At 30.8% G+C, this 21,208-nt stretch overlaps 2 protein-coding genes and 2 long non-coding RNA genes across 6 annotated transcripts; 1 reads left to right on the forward strand and 3 right to left on the reverse strand.

The window, feature by feature from the left end:
• Positions 1-4,393: 4,393 nt before the first annotated feature.
• LOC145968316 (uncharacterized) lies at positions 4,394-5,001 on the reverse strand. Its single transcript, XR_014437715.1, has 3 exons — positions 4,916-5,001; positions 4,720-4,834; positions 4,394-4,527 (listed from the first exon to the last, which is right to left on the reverse strand). It is a non-coding gene; the product is annotated as an uncharacterized LOC145968316 (long non-coding RNA).
• LOC145962541 (uncharacterized) lies at positions 4,962-9,354 on the reverse strand. The gene is made up of 4 exons (XM_083083735.1): positions 9,197-9,354; positions 5,685-5,927; positions 5,261-5,602; positions 4,962-5,043 (listed from the first exon to the last, which is right to left on the reverse strand). Exons 1-4 carry the CDS (start codon positions 9,352-9,354, stop codon positions 4,962-4,964), a joined length of 825 nt encoding a protein of 274 aa, XP_082939861.1.
• A 5,354-nt stretch (positions 9,355-14,708) lies between these two features.
• Positions 14,709-20,405, reverse strand: LOC145973165 (uncharacterized). Of its 3 annotated transcripts, XR_014439382.1 has the most exons (6): positions 19,482-20,375; positions 19,174-19,329; positions 18,961-19,066; positions 18,472-18,834; positions 18,095-18,203; positions 17,040-18,027 (listed from the first exon to the last, which is right to left on the reverse strand). XR_014439382.1 is itself a non-coding variant. In XM_083102416.1 (5 exons), the coding sequence occupies exons 2-5, from the start codon at positions 19,261-19,263 to the stop codon at positions 14,779-14,781; spliced, it is 600 nt and encodes a 199-aa protein (XP_082958542.1). In that variant the 5' UTR covers positions 19,264-19,329; positions 19,482-20,405; the 3' UTR covers positions 14,709-14,778. The 3 variants fall into 3 exon arrangements, 2 of the variants coding, with proteins under 2 accessions (XP_082958542.1, XP_082958534.1); XM_083102416.1 differs by lacking the exons at positions 17,040-18,027; positions 18,095-18,203 and adding an exon at positions 14,709-14,819 and having other exon boundaries at positions 19,482-20,405; XM_083102408.1 differs by having other exon boundaries at positions 17,040-18,203.
• LOC145973184 (uncharacterized) lies at positions 19,712-20,238 on the forward strand. Its single transcript, XR_014439385.1, has 2 exons — positions 19,712-19,988; positions 20,064-20,238. It is a non-coding gene; the product is annotated as an uncharacterized LOC145973184 (long non-coding RNA).
• Positions 20,406-21,208: the final 803 nt, after the last annotated feature.

Genomic DNA, 21,208 nt, shown 5'->3' on the forward strand with positions numbered 1-21,208 from the left:
GAAATATTTGAAATTGTTGTTTTGAAATTAGGCCCTGGACTAAACGAATTAAGACTAAAGTAACATATAAAAACTTGGCGTTCCTGAATTATAATTCATAAATTTTTATTAATGAAAATTATAAATATTTAAAATCAAGATTCACGAATTATATATCTGAAATTAAAATTCGCAAATTACTGTCAATTAAGAAATTATTATCAATATGTTAATATGTAAAAATATATGATTTGCGACCAGGCCATCAAGTCATGTTTTTGTACTTACTTTGGTTTTAACCTCTTTAGTCCCAAACTTACTTAACAAAGCTTATAATTATTTTAATAACAATTTCAAATATTTCGATCAATTTGGCAAAGGGCATTTTTAAATTCGAAATTGACAATCTATGTGGTCAATTTTGTAGTACATTAAGAGTTAAATAATTTTTACTATTTACAATACAATCTATGACATAATGCTATTTTATATATCAATACAATCTATGACATAATGCTATTTTATATATCATACAAAAAATAAATTTATCTTAAAAACAGGTTTTTGTTCAAAATAAAATGCGTTTTATTTTCATGAGGAAAATATATGCATAATATTCTTATAAATGTAAGATTGATTTTATGGCAAATATTATTTCTCAAATTACAGACCTTCACAAATTTAATTGCTTTTAAGTACTTGGCTAGTTATAATTATTAATTTCAATTTAATTTATATTTAATTTTGACTTTTTACATTTTACAGGATTATATTTAGAAGAAAATTATTTTTAGTTTCTATTACTTTCTAAATATTATAAACATTTTTTTCACAAAAATTTTTTAAGTTTTTTTGTTTTATTTATTTTTTATGTACATGGGATATTTTTTGTCTTCATATTTTTTTTTACTCTTTTTTTAATAGACTAGAATTTTGTAAAAGTCTTGAAAAGGACTATAAGAATATGCATTAAAAAATAAAGGATTTACTTTTAAAAATTCAGAATGATTTTGTCTTAACCTTGGCAGCGCTACTCAAGATCTAACTGATGAAGCTAAATAGATTTTTTTAAACTTTACAACCTTTTTTAAACCTTCCTTTTGTATTAAACATTCTTTTACAACATTTATGGTTTTCCAGATATTGCCCGACTCTTTTGTGACAGCCTGTATGGAGTACTCTGTAGAAGACACCCATATGCCTAAATTCAATACATAATATGAGGTTCATAAAGTTTACAGAATTGTGTAGTACATTGCACATAACAAGCGTTAAATTGAAGAATCGAAATTGGGAAATCAGTGTTGTGGAAACTGTTGTGGAAATTCAAGTAAATTCATCAATAAAAAAGTTTGACTAGTTAAAATGTCACAAAAATTTCTTGCCACATAATTCTATATATATTCTTATTATATTTTACCTTTCATAACATGAAAGATAAAATATATTTCATTCATTAATATTGTTTAATTTTACAATGTCTACAATATTATAATATCTTCATGGAGAAAAGTTAAAAAATATTTATACATAATTTTAAAACACACTCACACACACACACACACACACACACACACACATATATATACACATATTATGGATATTATCATACACACTACTGATTAGAAAATATTTCGCGCATAACAGCGATATCAGTTGGATAATTCCTTGCCAAGTTTTCATTTGGTACGTAATAAGTACCTTCAAATTTAGAAAAATATCGCCCTATCTCTACATTATTGATCTTCTTTGGTGAACGTTTGTGTATCATATCTAAAATAAAAAGAAGTATATTTTTTAGCGCGTGTTTAGAGAGATGAAAAATCATATAAAATATATATATAATTTACAAAAAAGGATGCTACTAATATATATTTCATATATACCTTGTGGTACGTAACACATTATATTATTGTCTGCAAGAATTATATAGTGCGGCTGACAGATAAATCTGGAATTGTCTGATTTGCAAGTTTGACATCTGCATAAACGTATATTCTGATCATTAAAGCAGTCCCTCAGATGCGGAACTAAAGAATACAATTTTTCCTCTACGAGCGTAGCTTTACATTTGTAATGCCAACCAATTATCACGCCACTGTGTTGATGACTAATGAACGGAGATAAATACTCGTTCGTTGAAAGCGTTACGATCATACCAATCGTTCATTGTAAACTCACCCGCAAAAAAACGGGCCATTAAATTTTAGCATAATTTTTTTAACATCTTTCAATAGCGATAAATGAGCAAAATATCATCGTATTGAGATGAAACGAAGCTCAAATTAAAGCTTGAACGTTCCTCTTGAAAACCAAGAAAGCTAAATTTGAATTACGAAAAATGTTTTATAAAATGGCGAATGTTGAAGATAGACTTTGAGAAATGCGAAACAAGTAATTTTTTTAAACTGTTGCGTTGCTCAGGGAAATCGGCTCTCGGGTACAAAAATGTATGAGTTTTGGAGCAAATTTATTTCCTATCAAATTCATATTTTAATCAATTATCTACAACCTTTTTTGACAAAGTTACACCGTTTTGAAGAAAATGTTGCAAAATGGACCTTCTGTTATAAAATCTGCAAGTCAGAAATAAATTAACGCGGACAATTTTTTTCTGACTTGCAGATTTTATAACAGAAGGTCCATTTTGTAACATTTTCTTCAAAACGGTGTAACTTTATTAAAAAAGGTCGTAGAAAATTGATTAAAATATGGATTTGTTAGGAAATAAATGAGCTTCAAAACTCATACATTTTTGTACCCGACAGCCGATTCCCCTGAGCAACGCAACAGTTTAAAAAAAAATAATTTGTTTCGCATTTTTCAAAGTCTATCTTCAATGTCCGCCATTTTATAAAACATTTTCTGTAACTCTGGTTTTCTTGGTTTTCAGGAGGAATGTTTAAGCTTTAATTTGAGCTTCGTTTCATCTCAGTACGATTTTTTGCTGATTTATCGCTATTGAAAGTTAAAAAAATTATGCTAAAATTTAGTAGCCCGTTTTCTTTGCGGGTGAGTGTTTGCTGACATTTGAACTCATATATCTATATACATATACATATAGATATACATATACATACACAGAGTGGTAAAAAATTATGTGTCATAGCTTTGACAGGTGATTCTCCAGATCGAGATCGGTAAAGATCTGAAAAATGTTGCATCCGCAAAATTGATCTTGACCTTGAAATTCAAGGTCAAATTTTTTTATTGGTTTAAATTCTGCTCATCAAAGGTAACAAAAGTCAGAGACCATGGGTCGCAAACAGTGATGCCAGAAAGTCTTCTTTGCGAGAAAAGAGCGAGAAAAAATCATGTTTTGTCTCCTCCTATTACCCCTCCATGCTACCGCATGCTACCGAATCTGGCCGGAATCTGGCATCACTGAGTCGCAAATGAACCCTTCAACCCAAAATAAAATCATGAATTTGAAAAAATTAGGATATACGATTTTGTCGCGAATATTGATAAAAGAAGTTCCGTCTTTCTCTATCGACTGACAAATCAATTCATGCTTTTCTTTTCCTTCAGGAGAAGGTAAAACTCATGCCCCGCTATCGATATGAGTGGTTTGCAAACGCAAGCCGCTGTAATTCGATTTGAAATATTTCTTCGACTATCTTGATTTCGGCTTTCCATACCTTCCTTCTGCATATCTTAGAAGTTTGCTTATGATGGAACGTCTTTTGCAACATCAACGTAGACGAATGCATAGAGATAGTCGTAACCAACATCTAATACTCCGGGCAATTGATCAAGCCCTTGGAAATTATGCACGAACAAGCGAAATTTATGCCATTTTGCTGCAAAATCGCGCAAATGGACGACGGGTACGCCCTCGGGTGAAATTCCAGATCGTCGGAAATTCCAACGCCTTGATGAGCGTTTTGGGGACCAAGAGCGACTTCGCATAATACGCGAGAAGGGCTTGCGGCCTTCCCAGGTGCAAATAATGCAGGAATTGCGGCCTAAAGGTCGCTATTTCTCGCAAAAAGTTCTGTCGATGGATGTTACAAAAACTCCCAACTTTGTAGAAAACGTGCTGTTCATGGATGAGGCTAGCTTTTCTAACACGAGCATTTTGAACAGGCAAAATGTCCGGGCTTATCGGAACCTTCGCCATGCTACAGCGTGTTCAACACGGGCGTTTCGTGATTAATGTCTGGATTATAATTCCTTGAAATAAACTTGATGAGCAGAATTTTTTAAGCAAATACAAAAATTTTGCAACTTCTTTACTGATCTCGATCTGGAAAATCACCTATCAAAGCCATGACATATAATTTTCTACCACCCTGTACATATAGATACTTATATATTTCAGTATATCATGTACAATGTGTTACACACTACCTGTATTGAACTCGTAATATTTCTGTATTCATAATCTGTTTGTATATCTTCAATATTATCGCAGCAGAGTGATAAAAAGTTCCACATATACGTAAGTTTCCATTTGAAAAATACTTGATGTTTCAATTGTAAATCAGTGCAAACATTACAATGATTTCTCAATTTACAGAGATCAAATATCAGATTTCGTATTTGCTAAAAAATGATAAATATATATAAACAATATTTCAATTATTAGAAAAGAAAATAAAATTTTATTTATTGCTCATAGAATATATTAATTCATTGACTAACATATTATTTATAAGACTCATAATTGATTATTATCTTCATTAACTACTTCCTACTAAAATTAAAAAAAAAACCTATACATAAAAAGTTGCTTACCGATATGTTATATAAGGGATTCTGAGGATGTATATCCAGATGACATACCTCTCTGGTAATGCTACGGGGGAAGGACGTCGTATAAAAATATTCTTCCGATTGTCCTTTTCTATAACTGAAAATATTAAATAATAATTATTTGTAAATATATATATCAGATAGATTGAAAAGCTCTGGAGCTAAAATTGTTACTAACTATTTTGGTTTCCATACGATTGCCATTTCAAAATCATACTTATAACTCAGAAAGCAACATAAACCAAGTCTTCTAGCCACGCTGTGAAATATAATAGCCAATAGACGTCCTTGGAAATGTTGTAAAATCTATATCATCAAATTTTATTAGAGAAAAATTATATTTAACATTTACAAGATATGATACATAATTTTCGAAGTGCATAACAAAGTATCATTACAATTTAATATAATATAAAAAAAATAACTTACAAAATTCACATATTTTCTCTCGACTTCTAATGTTACCAATAATTGATGTACTTGATGAACAATAAAATTAGAAAACATAATTTCAATAATATACATAATCTGTTGGGCTTCTGTCAGATTCCAGAAGTTATCGTTGATATTGTTATATCTCCATAAAGTAAATTGCTCAGAAGACGTTGAGAATACTGAATGTGTAGGATATCTATTTTTAAGGCAGGTTAGTACTTCTTGCGCAATATCATTTAACCATGTATCAATGATTGAGTAAGATACACAGGGTTGAAAATATTGTGCGATAATAGTAATTTGCTTTTCTAAAAGTTGCTTTTCCTTTGGCATGAATATAAATTTCCTTTGCTTGTATATTAACCGATACTGTTCTAACCAATGATAAATTAGGTCGAAATAATATTTAACTGTTAAATTGGAATCGTGCCTGAAAAAAAATTTACATATTAATTGTACAATATTTACATTAATTTATAACGTTAGTGGCAATTTGGTTTATTAAATTTTACCGTGATAACTGTGCAGAAATAATTCTATTCATATCATCCAAAACAATATGATAAATTGTAGAATGTCCAGCTATGAAACGCAGAAGTTTATTCAATTCCATTTCTTTGACATCCCGTAAGTTATTATAAGACATTAGTGACACATAATGCCGTAGTTCTTGAATACATTTTACACCTGCTTTTAAATGGTTAACAATTTTCTTCAATCTATTTTTGTTATGTATTCTTTTCGACAAGGGAAATCTAAAATTGAAAAGAATGTTCTTAAAAAATATGTTAAACAACAAACATCAGCAATAAATAATAGACAATATTTATTTTTCAAAGTAAACACATATTATGTTATATTTTTTAATTATATATATACAGGATGTATTTTAATTGTGCATCCCTATTAACATCGGAGAAAGTGGTCGGATGAAAAAATATTTTAGACATAAGTTTATTTTAGACAAAAGTTGTAGCGTTCGGAGGGGGACATCTGATGGTGACATTGGTTTAACCTTGAGTGAATGTGCCAAGGTCATATGGAATTGAACTTTGTTTTATTAAATGGAACTCCATATTTTTTATTACATATTCTTGCACTTATATCGAGAGTACTCTCCAAAACACTATAATAAAATATTTTTCGTTAAGTACTTTTAGAGTTATAAGGCTTAAAATAATTTCTTAATTTTACATAAACCATAAAATATCTCGGAAAATATTAATTTTTCGATTATCTCCCCTCAATACTTTTATGCATAAAATAATGTGAGGAATCAGTTGATGTAAAGAAAATATAATTGTTTTTAAGAAAAAATATGTAATTTGAAATTAACAATTACAGATTTAAAAAAAAAACAATTATGTTTTTTTTGCACTAATTAATTAATTCCTCTCATTATTTTGTGCATAAGTATTGAAATAAGATAATCGAGAAATGAATATTTCACAAGATATTTTATGGTTTATGGTTCATTTAAAATTAAAGAAATTATTTCAAGCCTCATAACTCGAGGAATACTTAATAAAAAATATTTTATTATAATGTTTTGGAAAGCTCTCGAGATGAGCTACAAGAATATGAAATGTAAAATAGAGAACAAGATCGTTTCTAGCGAGTTTTCTGGTCCCCGTAGGATTTTCAAGACACAAAATTGATCTCAATATGATCTTGGCACGTTCACTCAAGGTCAAATCAATGTTACTATCGAATGTCCCCTTCTGAATCCTACAACTTTTATGTAAAATATTAATAATATTCAATTTAATGATTTTTGAGCACCATATTAGGAGTATAACTAAGTTCCCGCCGCTCATAATTAAATGGCTCCAGCTGCAAATGTAGTGAAGTTAGGCATTTGTCAATAAAATTGAGTGCGCAAAGATTCATTTTTTGTGAGAGATATTTTTTTAATCGATTTAAAATTAAATGTGATAAGTTGTTTTTTCGACATGTACTTCTTCACTACTTTGATTTAAATAAAACTGCAGCTGAAGCTCATCGATTGATTTCTGAAACAGTCACGGCTGACCACTACCAACAACAATTATACCGATTGAATGATGAATTGATGGGAAAAAGGCCAGTAATCGACGTAAAGTGGTTCTTTTGCATGACAACGCGCGACCTCATATTGCAAGAATTGTAAAAGAACTATTGGAGCTCGAATGAGAAGTTCTCCCGCACCAGCCTCTATTCTCCAGACTTGGCTCCATCGGACTATTACCTTTTCCGATCAATGCAACACGCGCTCGTCGATACACACTTCTCCAATTACGAAGAAGTCCAAAAATGCGATCAATGGATTGCTTAAAAAAACAAGTCGTTCTATCGTCTGGAATCCGACTTTTGCAAAAAAGATGGGAAAAAGTCGTAGAAAACAATGGATTATATTTTGATTAATATATTAATTCATTTTCTTATTAAAATAAATGCATTTTTCAAGTAAAAAACAGCGGGAACTTAGTTATACACCTAATATATATATTAGGTATATATATATATATATATATATATATTAGGTATATATATATATATATATAATCTTGATCCTCGCTAACAATAAGAGTAAATTTTGTTTTGTCTTGCAAAGTATATGCGTCAACACAGTGCGTTCTGCCCTCTCCCTCGTTTACGGTGAAACTCCATTTCAGGAAGATATAAAACCAACTCAAACTTATTTCTGATTTAAAGTTACAATTCGATTGGAATTACGTTACATAACCGTTGTATGACGTAAAACTATGTTTTAATCATTAAATTCTTTTTATTGATAACTTAATAAACAATTAGCGCGAGTTTTGATCTTAACAACATATGTGAAAATTATTGAAATCGGAAATGGCTCTCTATATGTGCATAATTATCATGTTGTAATATCGAGATGCACCTGCTGCGATAAAATCTCACATTATTTTATTTAATTTTATTTTATGTCATGTTTGAATGAGAAATAAAGTGAAAATAATTGTACAGAGATATTTAAATCTACGCAAGCCATTAAAGTAAAAATAAAAACTGGTAAAATATTTTAGATTAAAATAGTATTTGATTTTTACAATCTACAAATAGATAAAATTGATTGCATATGGTTAGATTATACAACATTGTAAAAACTATAAAGTTTGAACAGAAAATTTCAAGAATAAAGTACTTGTGATATTATGAGCAGCATATTTATGAATTCCACTCCAAAATATTTAATTTATGAAAATTAATTAGAATATTATATAAGTAAATATCGAAATGTAAAGAAAAACACTTCAAACAAATGAATGTAAAAGAAATATCTTTACAAATATTAATATAGATAAACATTGAGTAATCGCGTTATTACAAATTTTAATATTAAAATATAAAAAATTGTAACAGTACTTTTATTTAATTTCGTTCCATATGTGGTTTAAGTTATAAAATAGAGTTTGTCTTAATTACATAATAAAATAATTTTAAAATATTTAAAAAATTTACTAAACACATAAGTAGACTATAGTTTTAAACATATATTTTTAATAATTAAGTACTTGTGATAATAAAGTAAATTTGTGATAATAATTTAAAATAATCCAAGTCAAAATACATTTTTAGCGTGCTATAACTGAAAACAATAATAAAAAAAGAGATATGCTTATAATTTATTAATAAAATCTATTCAAGAAAAGGATGAAATTATAATCTACGAAAGTAATGAGTCATATATTTGGAATAATAATAAACTATCTTTATCAATAAAGCAACTTGGAAATGATTAATAAAATTTATTATAACTCGTCGAGCCTCTAGACGTTTTAAAATTTTGACTTTACTAAATTTTGATCCATTACTACAATGGTATTAAATTGTAACATCAGAAGTTCAATATACAATGAAGCAACAAACGCAATATAAATTAACAAGATAACAATGTAATAACTTTAACTTTATCTTTTCACTATTATTTTCACGAAGGTTCGTTGAGTGATGGAAATCGATCAAATATGAAATAAATATAAAAAATTTAATAAAAAATTACTTAAAATCATACCTCTGAAAACATTTCTTTTCCCAAAATTTGATGCTAAATGTTATATGCTGTAATCTCTTACACGTGGATTTAAGATTCACGACATCCTCTACGCTAATGTTCTTATTTTCCAAAATTGTAGCAATTATTTCATCTGACAAATGTGTTATCGTTATCATCGTGAAAAATTCAACGATTCACAGCTCGCAACCGACATTATTTATACTTATATGTATATAACTAATCACCAAGGTGAGCGCACAAATTTTACTCCTTATAACACTGCGTCTATCATGCACTTCGTTCGACGTTGCACGTGGTTCAGACTAAAGATGCACTTTCTTTAGAAATGATTTACAGCATTGGGTTTACCAACCAGAACAAAAGGGACACCTCCGTCCTGATTGGTCAAAAAAGTCAGACCGTAGCAGCAGGTACGTATGACAAATTTTTTGGAAAGAATTTCTGGACAATTTCTCCTTTCTTTATTTGAGATGTATAGATGTGTATATATATATATAGGGTATATATATATATATATATATATATATATATATATATATATAGGAGGCCATGATGGAATGGGCTAGGTGACAGGTGTGGAAGAGAATGTCCGGAAAAGAAGGAAAAGGAGGTGGTTGGGAGAAGAGAAGAGAGTTAGGAATAGAGGAGGAGATGGAGGTGTATCAGAGGGCTGTGAGGACGTGGAGGCAGAAATGGAGAGAGAGCGGATAGATAGTTTTTTGGGAGGTAAAAAGTTGGAGTAAAAGTGCTGAGTTGTGAAGAATGGCGGAAGGAGGGAGAGGCGGGAAGAGAAGAGTAATGGAACGGTGGAGTTGGAGAGTGGAGATGGCGCTAGAGGCTGAAGGAAGGAAGCGAGTGGTCGATAGATCGATGCGTGGATCGATAAAAGAGATACGGTGATTACGGGGTTTGCAGTGACACAGATTAATAGACAGATCGCCAATGACCCGGATAAAGACTGGACTGCTATTTCTGTGTCACAGACTTTACCCCTTACCGACACACTTTGCCCCTGGTTCGAGTCCGTGCTAAACTTCGTTGACTTTACCAAAAGACTTTGCCCCTGGTGCGAGTCCAGGCTAAATTCCTTTGATTTTACCAACAGACTTTGCCCCTGGTGCGAATCCAGGCTAATCGATTATGAGACGAATGAGAGGTAAGAGATTTGGCCCCCGCTCGCACCCACTCATCAGAGATGGACAAAAAATTGTTAAAAAAATTAATATTACTTGATTGCTTAAATAATTAGTAATCAATTAAAAAAATTATTTGATTACTTGGATAATCAGTAATCAAAGTAAAAAATTATTTGATTATTTGGATAATCAGTAATTAAAGTGAAAATTTCAGTAATCAAACTTAAAAATTTTTTAATTATTCAGTAATTATATAGGATCAGATGTTCATTGATTAACTATATAAATAATCAAATTAGGGTCAGATGTTCTTTGATTAACTAAAAGCTAAATAATCAAAGAACATCTGACCCTAATTACTGAATAATTGAAAAAGTTTTAAGTTTGATTACTGAAATTTTTACTTTAATTACTGATTATCCAAATAATAAAATAATGTTTTATTTTGATTATTGATTATTTAAATAATCAAATAATTTTTGACTTTGATTACCGATTATCCAAGTAATTAAATAATTTTCTACTTTAATTATCCACATAATAAAAAAATTTTCTAAATTGATTATTGATTATTTGAGTAATCAAGTAATATTAATTTTTTAATAATATTTTGCCGATCCCTGCCACTCACATACCGTGCGTTGCAAAGAAATTGTTCAATTATTAAAAGCTGTTCTGTTTGCTCCATCTGAAATCCCATGTAATTAATTGTACATTTGCGTTTATATTGTTTTATTTTATAAACATATATTTTGGCAAGTTGGACAAAATCTTTCTTATGCGTTAAATTTATGCGTGCGTGTGTGTGTGTATGAGAGAGAGGGAAAGAGAGAGAGAGAAGTTTACATATATATAAAATTTATTAAATATTAAAAATAAATTTTTTTTAAATATGAAATGCTTTTTTATTTAAAAAATCATTATTTCAAATGTGAAATAAATCTTTTTAAATATTTTGCACATTATACATTTGTTATTTTATTATTCAACACGGTGTTCCAAAATTTTTAATTAAATTTTATTAAAGAAAATTATTTGACATTTTTAACATAAAGAATTTAAAAGCTCCTTATATTAAAATAAATTATAAGAAATAAATGGGCTATGTGAGCTGTGCGTGGATGTAAGGCACGTTATATCGAAATTTAATTTTTCGATATAACTTTTAAATGTGCATGAGGCACGATAAATTTGTTTGAACATTTCCAAGACTTTTAAAGGAGATTTTTGGAATTAATTCTCAATTCTTTAATTAAATTTCGATATAACGCGCCTTACATCCGTATGGCTCACATAGCCCATTTATTTCTTAGTGCAATTTTTAAGTTCTTTATTTTTCACAAAGTTTACCTTTTTTATTATAATCAAATATGTTTAGTACATATTTTCAAAAATTTTGTATTTTTACTTATCGCAGTTTCTTATACAAATCTTTTATCAATCTTCTGAGAAAACGAAACAATTTACAATTTTATGATATGACATTATTACTATTTCTATATGCATATCTGTCGAATATTTTGTGATTTTCTTCACACATTGTCGTAATCTATTTTAATCCAAGAAAAACGCTTGCAACAATCGAAAACAAACTGCCTATCGTGAACGGAAAATATCGAGAAAGCACGCAATTTCCGCGAATTTCGTGATTTTTTTAAAAAATCTACAATTTCGACAAAATTATAGATTATTCAGATTACTGCACAAGTATATAATTCCCAATAATAATTTTCAGTAACTACGATAAAAAATTGTTTATTGAAAACTGTAAGCAAAAGTGCAATGGAAAAAAGTATGTGAGAAAATAAGCGATAAAATAAACAAATTGGCAATAGAAAATTAATAATTTTCAAACAAAATTCTTGAAATTATCGAGGATTACAAATTATAAAGTAAAAATTAAATAATACATTTTCAAACTTTGCTCGCGGAAAAGATCTTTGAAACGGGAAAAGATAAGATCTTTAAAGAAAAGATAAGATCTTTAAAGAAGCGAAAGCGTCGGAAGAATTAAAGCGCCGCGTTTCAACAGATTTACGCACAATGAAATCGACACGCAATTGTTTTGCCTTATCGCGGCGAGCTCACAAGCTTCTGGCGTTCTTAAGTGATCACATATATATATATATATATATATATATATATATATATATATATATATTTTACGATTTCTTTCGGAATCGTTTGTGACTTGCCGCTTGCCGAGTATAAAAGCGCGAAAGGTGACACCTCATGCTTGCCGCCGCACGGGTCCACGAGACGCTCATCGTTGGTGAGACAAAGTCAGAGCGATGGATTGTTAGTCTTTGTCAGACTAACTCATCTGTCTGTTTCATCTTGAAAACGTAGTTAGTAGTTACTGCATTGGCCACTACTACGGTATGGCGAAATCAGTGAGAAATGCCGGTCCAGTCTTTATCCAGGTCATTGGCGATCTGTCTATTAATCTGTGGCAGTGAGTGGAATGGCGGAGATGGAGAGTGGAGATGGCGCTAGAGGCTGAAGGAATAAATTATATATATATATATATATAATTTATATATATATAATTATACATGTAGGGAATATTTCTGCGTAACTATATTTGCGTCTACGCAGGCAAATGTAATAAATATCTATGTAACTATAATAATTATGGTTGCGCAGTCAAATATGTAAATTTCTACATACACACACACACACACACACACACACACACACACATATGTGTATATATATATATATATATATATATATATAATTATATACTATAGAACTATAGAGTTATAGATAATATTTTCCTTCAAAAAATAATTTGCAGAAAGGGTATAAAATTTTACAAAAAGGTGTGAAATCCCTCTAAAAAAAACTTTACAAAGGTAAAAAAAATATGCCAAGTACATAAAGAATATTCTACTTTGTATGCATCTTTAATAAAAATATTCCTTAAAAATAATTTTTCACAGTAATTTTCCCTCAAAAAATCATTTTCCTAAAAAACAAAACCTCAACAAATAATTTTCATAAAAAAATATTAAAAAATAAAATATCAAAACTAAATATGAAATCAATAATTACTATTAGCCAAGTACTTGAGAGCAATTTATAAATTTGATATAATATTTGCCGTGAAATATTAATTTTATACAGTAGAAATATTATACATAAATTCTCCCTAAGAAATTAAAACGCATTTTATATTTATTCAGAGAAAATTGATTTTTAAAATATTTAATGAGAATTAGGATTCTTTTAATTCTTAAAACACATTTTATATAATGTATATAATTTAAAAAAAAGTTTTACGCAAGTTTTAAATCGCACAGTCTTTAAATCGAAGTAAGTTATGAAAACTTGGCGTGCCCGGATTGTTTACATTATAAACAAATATATCTCCAATAAAATGTAAAATATTAGACATTATGTAATTAAATATTTAATCTGTATTTGATTACGAGCATTACATGCGAGTGTAAGCGTACGTGTGAGCTCGGCGCCTGCGCATTATGATTACAATCACATGTCCGCTCAGCTGTAGTTGCATGCTGCTGGCGTATGCACTCTGGCAACAGCCTGCGACAGCTGAGACAGTTTTAGTAAAAATCATGTGTTCGCGTAGTAAATTAACAGTGAAAATGAAGTGTACTCTGCAGGAATATACGGATATGATTGTGGCATACGGGCTAGCGGGAGAAAATACTTATCGCGCGGCCGCAATTTACGTGGAATGATTTCCCGGGCGAAAACCAAGTGGACGTTTTTACGTGTTGTGCAATAATTATGTGAAACTGGGTGTCGTGCATAATATCGGGATAACCGGTCCAGCAGTGCGTTTTCGTGTACGAGATGAAGAAAGAATTCTGGAAGCATTTTATGAAAATCCTGGAACTAGCGTACGTCATGTGACACACGAATTTGGTTTTTCGCGTTACGCAGTACATCACGCTTTACGTGTAATGGATTACGTCCGTATCATTACCAACGTGTGTAACACATTTTATCGAGGAATTTTCAACCACGGATCAATTTTTGTGAAGGTACTGTCATCATCAATTTTTTACATTTACGATACATTCAGCGTACAGTAACGGCATTTTGAACAATTTTCACAAATATTTAAATTGATAGTGGAATAGGCCTATGGGGGAAACCACTATAAAAAAAGCGCACCATGCTATCTACCGCAAGGTGGTGTGGAAATGATAGCGCATCATTTTCTCGCCACTAAAAGGACGGGTCATTTTTCGGCGCGGTATTGCGATATATCGCACGCCACCATCATGTCTCGGAGAGCGATCCGCCCATCGCTTCGCCGCGCGCCTAGTATAAGATTACAGTGGGACGACTCTCGTCGCCGCGCGCTTCTACTCACGCAGATTGGCCGATATTCTTTATTTAATTTTTCGTTAATTATTGCGAATATCACAAAACAGTACAAGTCCTTCCTTCTTAATTTGAGCCAATCTACCTCCTTACTTCGTATGGACCAAAATTTTCCTGACACCCTGTATAAGAATCAAAGCAAAATAAAGCTTTTAAATTAAAACAATATATAAATTTAAAAAATATATAATGCATATACAGGGTGACCCATTTTAACTTAGGCAGCCAAATAACTCGAAAAATAAGCAAGATAGAGAAAAATGTTTTAGACAAAAGTTGTATGGTTTCGAGGGGGCCATAAGATGGTATCATTGGTTTGACCTTGAAGAGTCATTTGAAGGTCACGTGAAGGTCACTTCAATTTTTTTAAATGGAATACCCTATATATTTTTGTACATTCTTGTAGCTTATTTCGAGAGCTTTCCAAAACACTATAATTAAGTATCTTTCCGTTAAGTACTTTTTGAGTTATGATGCTTGAAATAATTTCTTAATTTTACATAAACCGTAAAATATCTTGTAAAATATTCATTTTTCGATTATCTTACCTTAATACTTTTATGTACAAAATAATGAGAGGAATCAATTGGTGTAAAGAAAACACATAGTTGTTTTTAAGAAAAAATATGGAATTGTTAATTGCAAATTACATATTTTTTCTTCGAAACAACTATGTGTTTTCTTTACACCAATTGATTCCTCTCATTATTTTGTACATAAAACTATTAAGGTAAGGTAATCGAAAAATGAATATTTTACAAGATATTTTACGGTTTATGTAAAATTAAGAAATTATTTCAAGCCTCATAACTCAAAAAGTACTTAACGAAAATGTACTTAATTATAGTGTTTTGGAAAGCTCTCGAGATGAGCTACAAGAATGTACAAAAATATATAGGATGTTCCATTTAAAAAAATTGAAGTGACCTTCACGTGACCTTCAAATGACTCTTCAAGGTCAAACCAATGATACCATCTTATGGCCCCCTCGAAACCATACAACTTTTGTCTAAAACATTTTTCTCTATCTTGCTTATTTTTCGAGTTATTTGGCTGCCTAAGTTAAAATGGGTCACCCTGTATACAGGGTGACCCATTTTAACTTAGGCAGCCAAATAACTCGAAAAATAAGCAAGATAGAGAAAAATGTTTTAGACAAAAGTTGTATGGTTTCGAGGGGGCCATAAGATGGTATCATTGGTTTGACCTTGAAGAGTCATTTGAAGGTCACGTGAAGGTCACTTCAATTTTTTTAAATGGAATACCCTATATATTTTTGTACATTCTTGTAGCTTATTTCGAGAGCTTTCCAAAACACTATAATTAAGTACCTTTCCGTTAAGTACTTTTTGAGTTATGATGCTTGAAATAATTTCTTAATTTTACATAAACCGTAAAATATCTTGTAAAATATTCATTTTTCGATTATCTTACCTTAATACTTTTATGTACAAAATAATGAGAGGAATCAATTGGTGTAAAGAAAACACATAGTTGTTTTTAAGAAAAAATATGGAATTGTTAATTGCAAATTACATATTTTTTCTTCGAAACAACTATGTGTTTTCTTTACACCAATTGATTCCTCTCATTATTTTGTACATAAAACTATTAAGGTAAGGTAATCGAAAAATGAATATTTTACAAGATATTTTACGGTTTATGTAAAATTAAGAAATTATTTCAAGCCTCATAACTCAAAAAGTACTTAACGAAAATGTACTTAATTATAGTGTTTTGGGAAGTTCTCGAGATGAGCTACAAGAATGTACAAAAATATATAGGATGTTCCATTTAAAAAAATTGAAGTGACCTTCACGTGACCTTCAAATGACTCTTCAAGGTCAAACCAATGATACCATCTTATGGCCCCCTCGAAACCATACAACTTTTGTCTAAAACATTTTTCTCTATCTTGCTTATTTTTCGAGTTATTTGGCTGCCTAAGTTAAAATGGGTCACCCTGTATATATATATATATATATATATAATTGCACGTTCGAATGCATAGCCATTGTTTTACTATTTCTAATATTTTTTTGCATTGAACTCTTTTCAGATGCAATTCTTAACCTAAATGTACTATATCTATTGATAATTTTCTTTCTTAAATTATGACAATCTGGAACGGAATAAGGAATCTCTTCAAATTTTGAAACAAAGAATTGTTTTATATTTAATTTTTCATGTAAAGAACAGATTGTCTTATAATAAGCTCTAAATATTTTTTCCATAGACAAGAAATAATTGAATGTTGTATCATTCACAAAAAACAAAGTATCTTTGGTACTTTTCTTTTTTATACGAATTAACTTTATAAGAATAATGACATATTCTTGGCGTTTTAGAACCTGTACATTTTAGACAATTATAACATGTAGTTTTAATGTTACTCACTATATATCCAGCTATATAATATAATCCATTTAATTCGATATTGTTTAGCACAATATTAGTGTGTGGTATATTTAAATTTAATGTTTGATATTTATTTGTACTGTTGTTCTGTTCGTCTGTATTATTTTTTCTATCTTGTAAAATGTCTAGAAATTCTGATAAAAATATTCTATCATCTTCGTCATAATTTCCAGAAGAAACATTTTTCATATATTGGGAAATACTAATAAGTATGGTTTCTTTCAGATGTGTTCTTGCATTTTCATAGCATTCCATATTTTTTTCCTAATCCAAATGCTGGATGACGTGCAGTCATTAATTTAAACCAACGAAAAATGAAATCTGCAAACCATGCAGTAGTATAATATTCCTCTTTAGAATGCTCTTTGGCCAAAAATTTTAAAGCAGAGCTTGTTTCATCACTAAAAACATTAGTGGCACTACTTACTCGCATTTTTAAAAAATGTTTCTTTGTATCTAAATAGTCTGATGTAAGTTTTGGAGCGAGTTTAAATTCTAAATTTTGTTGGGCAGAAAGTAATTCTTTAAAATGTAAGGATTTAACAGTATTATTTGGCAAATTGTACTTTTGAATAAAAATATCAGGGATTGTAAAAATTTCATTTGTAAAAAAACCACTTTTAATATTTTTAAAGGCATGTGGAGTATCACCAAAGAACCATAATTTTCGATTTTCATCGCAAGGATGTTTACATGAATTACGCACAGTAGAGTATCTACTCGCTGAAATATCAAATGCATTCCACATACTTTGATTCGGTGCGCCCATATCGGACGTTACAGAATGGACTCGTAAACCTATTTCTTCGCACTTTTTAATTATTTCTATAATAATTGGTTTATATATTTTCCCGCGTGTTTTCTTATTTGTAAAATAATATGCGACTATCTGTTTCCATCGGCTTGCTAAACCTGCTATTAGAAATACTAATGCTTCATCAGCTTCGCCACTATGATCAGGTAAAGTTACTTGACCCACCATTTCTTTTGTAGAGTTATCATATATATTTCCAGCAATAACACTCATCTCATCTAATACTAGCATACAGTCTTTGTCCGTTTCTTTTTCGAATTGTGAAACTTTAATCCTTAAAAAATAAAAAATTTCAACAATTAAACCACTTCTAAATTTTAAATTTTCTAATCTTCTGGTTAACGTTCGAAGAGAAGGTAATGGATGTCTTTGTTTTAATAATTCTAAATAGCCCGAAGTACCACATGAAAATTTCAATCTATACGCTTTTAATAAAGTTTCGTTACTCCATTTAGTTACTTTCTTATTTTTATTTTTTTTTAAATTTACTTGGTCATCATTAAAAAATTTAGACGTAACTTCTACAAGAGAATTTGTTTTACCTATTTTGTTTTGAAGGCGCCGTAATTTTAATTGTAATTCCTTGTTATATGTCTTGTGTTTTATCTTCATCACTTTTATGATTCGATCTTTTTTCTTCAATTGTCTCTCGAATTGTTGAATTTTTTCTGAACTTTTTTTAATTTGATCCATTAATGTTACATTTGGATTGATATTGTCACAATCAAGTGCATCAGGTACCACATCATTTATTTCTTTCATCTGATGTGTGACTTCTACATCATCTGTTTCAGTCATTTGCTTTCCAATATTTTCTTCTAACGGCTTTTCTGAATCAACAATGTGTTGTTTATTTTTTAAAATACTGACTAATTGTAAGTGCATTTTTGGCATTTGTATAGTACCTGCAAAAGAATAAAAAACATACATATATATATATATATATATATATATATATATATATATATATATATATACACACACAACTTAATAATGTGTGTGTCTGTGTGTGTATGTGTGTGTAATCTCACCATCTTGTAATATGTGCGGTACTTTTATTGGCACAACATTTGGTTTTAATTTTTGCTTTTTCCCAAAGATTTGTTCATTTTCCCACATATCACTAGTAAAGTGTTCCTGAAAAAAAGATTAAGTATAATATATATTAAAATAAAAAATAAATAATTAGGGATCGCACTGACAAATAAAATAGTAATTTTAAAATTATAATAATAAAAACTTACATCGCATAACGCAGGATATTTTTGATGAGGGCAACCAACATTTTCTTCCCATTTCTTCCTTCGGGAAGGAGATTTGGGGAAATTGAACATTTTATGGCCATTTCGTGTGCTATTACAACAATTACGAGCAGTGCACGTTCGTATTACAATAATATTCTAAAATACATAAAATCCATAAACAAAAATTACTTCTGTTTCTAGGTTGGATCTTGATTTTTATACGATTTTTACTTTAAATAATGATATTACAAATTATAAAATGTCACAAGGTCACCATTAAACCTTCTTTTCACATATATAATACTTACTTTTATGAATTTGAAAAGACTTAAAATTATTAAAGCAGTTTATCACTAAGCGCTCACTGCTGAATGCAACAACTGTCAAAGCTGCGTGGCGCGCACATTTCGAAAGACGGAAGTGTCCCTCGAATGGCGGCGACCAATCAGCAGACAGTTGCCTTGTTGTCCGATCCCTTACTAGAGTATCTCTAGAGGAAGGAAGCGAGTGGTCGATAGATCGATGCGTGGATCGATAAAAAAGATACGGAGATTACGGGGTTTGCAGCGAGGAAGGTTAGAACGATAGCTAGAAAGATGGAAAGTGGTGGAATTGTGGAGGAGATTAGAGAATTGAGAAAGGTTATGGAGGAGATGGTGGTGGTGTTAAGGAAGTTGGCAAGGGAGATGGAGAGGAGAGAGGAGGTCGGTCAAGAGAGTGCAGGAGTTGCGGTTAGGACGGAGAGGGAAGGTGTAGAAGAGGAGAGTAGGAAGGCGAGAGGAGAGAAAAGGAAGAGAGAAGAGGAGGAAAGGAAGGTAGGAAGGTGGAGGAGTCAACGACAGGAAAGTGGAAAGCAGCAGAGGTGAGGAAGGAGTTACTTTCGGTTACAGGATGGGGAATGGGAAGGAAAGGATTAGAGCAGAAGGAAACGGAGACGAGAAAGGAAGAGAGACAGCATAGAGAAAGCAGAGCGCAGGAGAAAGGGAGAGGAGAAAGAGGAAGATGGAAAGCGGAGTAGTCATGAAAGGAAGCCTAGATTGGGAGGAGAAGGGTCCGGAGAGTGGAAAGGGGGGTGAGGGATAGAGAGAAAGGAAGGGGAGGGTACGTAAGGAGGGTGTGGGAAATCAAGATGAAGTGGTCGCACAAGGGCCAGGTCGGGGGGATGTAAGCTTTTTGGATTTGTTAAAGGTTCGGAAACGCTCCTTGTAAAAGCGCCTTGTAATCCCTAAGGGGCAGCAATAAACTATTATCTATCTATCTATCTATCTATCTATCTATATATACATATATATATATATATATATATATATATACATATATATATATATATATATATATATATATAGGGTGTTCGGAAATTCAATCGACAAATTTTCAGAGATTGTCGGGGGCACCATAAGAATCATTTTTTGCAAATGAACCTGGGGTTGGAAACGTGTCATTACATCGCTACGGCATACGGAGTGTTCGAAAGAGTCGGGACCTCGAAATATCACAAAAAATAGGTTTTACAAAAAATTGTTTCAAACAAAAGTTGTAGGGTGTAAAATGGTCTATTTACTGGCGCCATGTGTTTGACCTTGGATGGCGTCGCCAAGGTCACGACAAGGCCATCTTGAATTTTTGAAATGGAACCCTCCACTTTTTATTGCATATTCTTGTAGCCCTTCTCGAAACCTTTTCAACGCACTAATTTTACCAATTTTAAGTAAGCCGTTTCGAAGTTATTGAAGTTATAAAGTTTTTCCTGATAAGTCGACGACTGTAGCTATCGTATTATTATCCGCGAATGAAGGTAGAAGTGGTAAATGATGGTGGAACTACTTTTATAACTGACCGATATGTATGATATTTTGGTCCATTTTTTATTACAGACATTCGAGCAAATAAAAACCTCATTTTTTTGTAGACTTGAGAGTGTACTCCAAACAGTACTGTTGTGCACTGTTGTGAAAGCACGTATCCGATTGAAATCATCATCTAGAAAATAAAGTATTTTATTTCTGATTTCTGATATTATTTCTTTCTGACCAAA

The sequence above is a fragment of the Camponotus vicinus genome, unplaced genomic scaffold (assembly GCF_025532165.1).
Source record: "Camponotus vicinus isolate PSW18456_S1 unplaced genomic scaffold, iyCamVici1.0 SCAF_1, whole genome shotgun sequence".
Lineage (NCBI taxonomy): Eukaryota > Metazoa > Arthropoda > Insecta > Hymenoptera > Formicidae > Camponotus > Camponotus vicinus.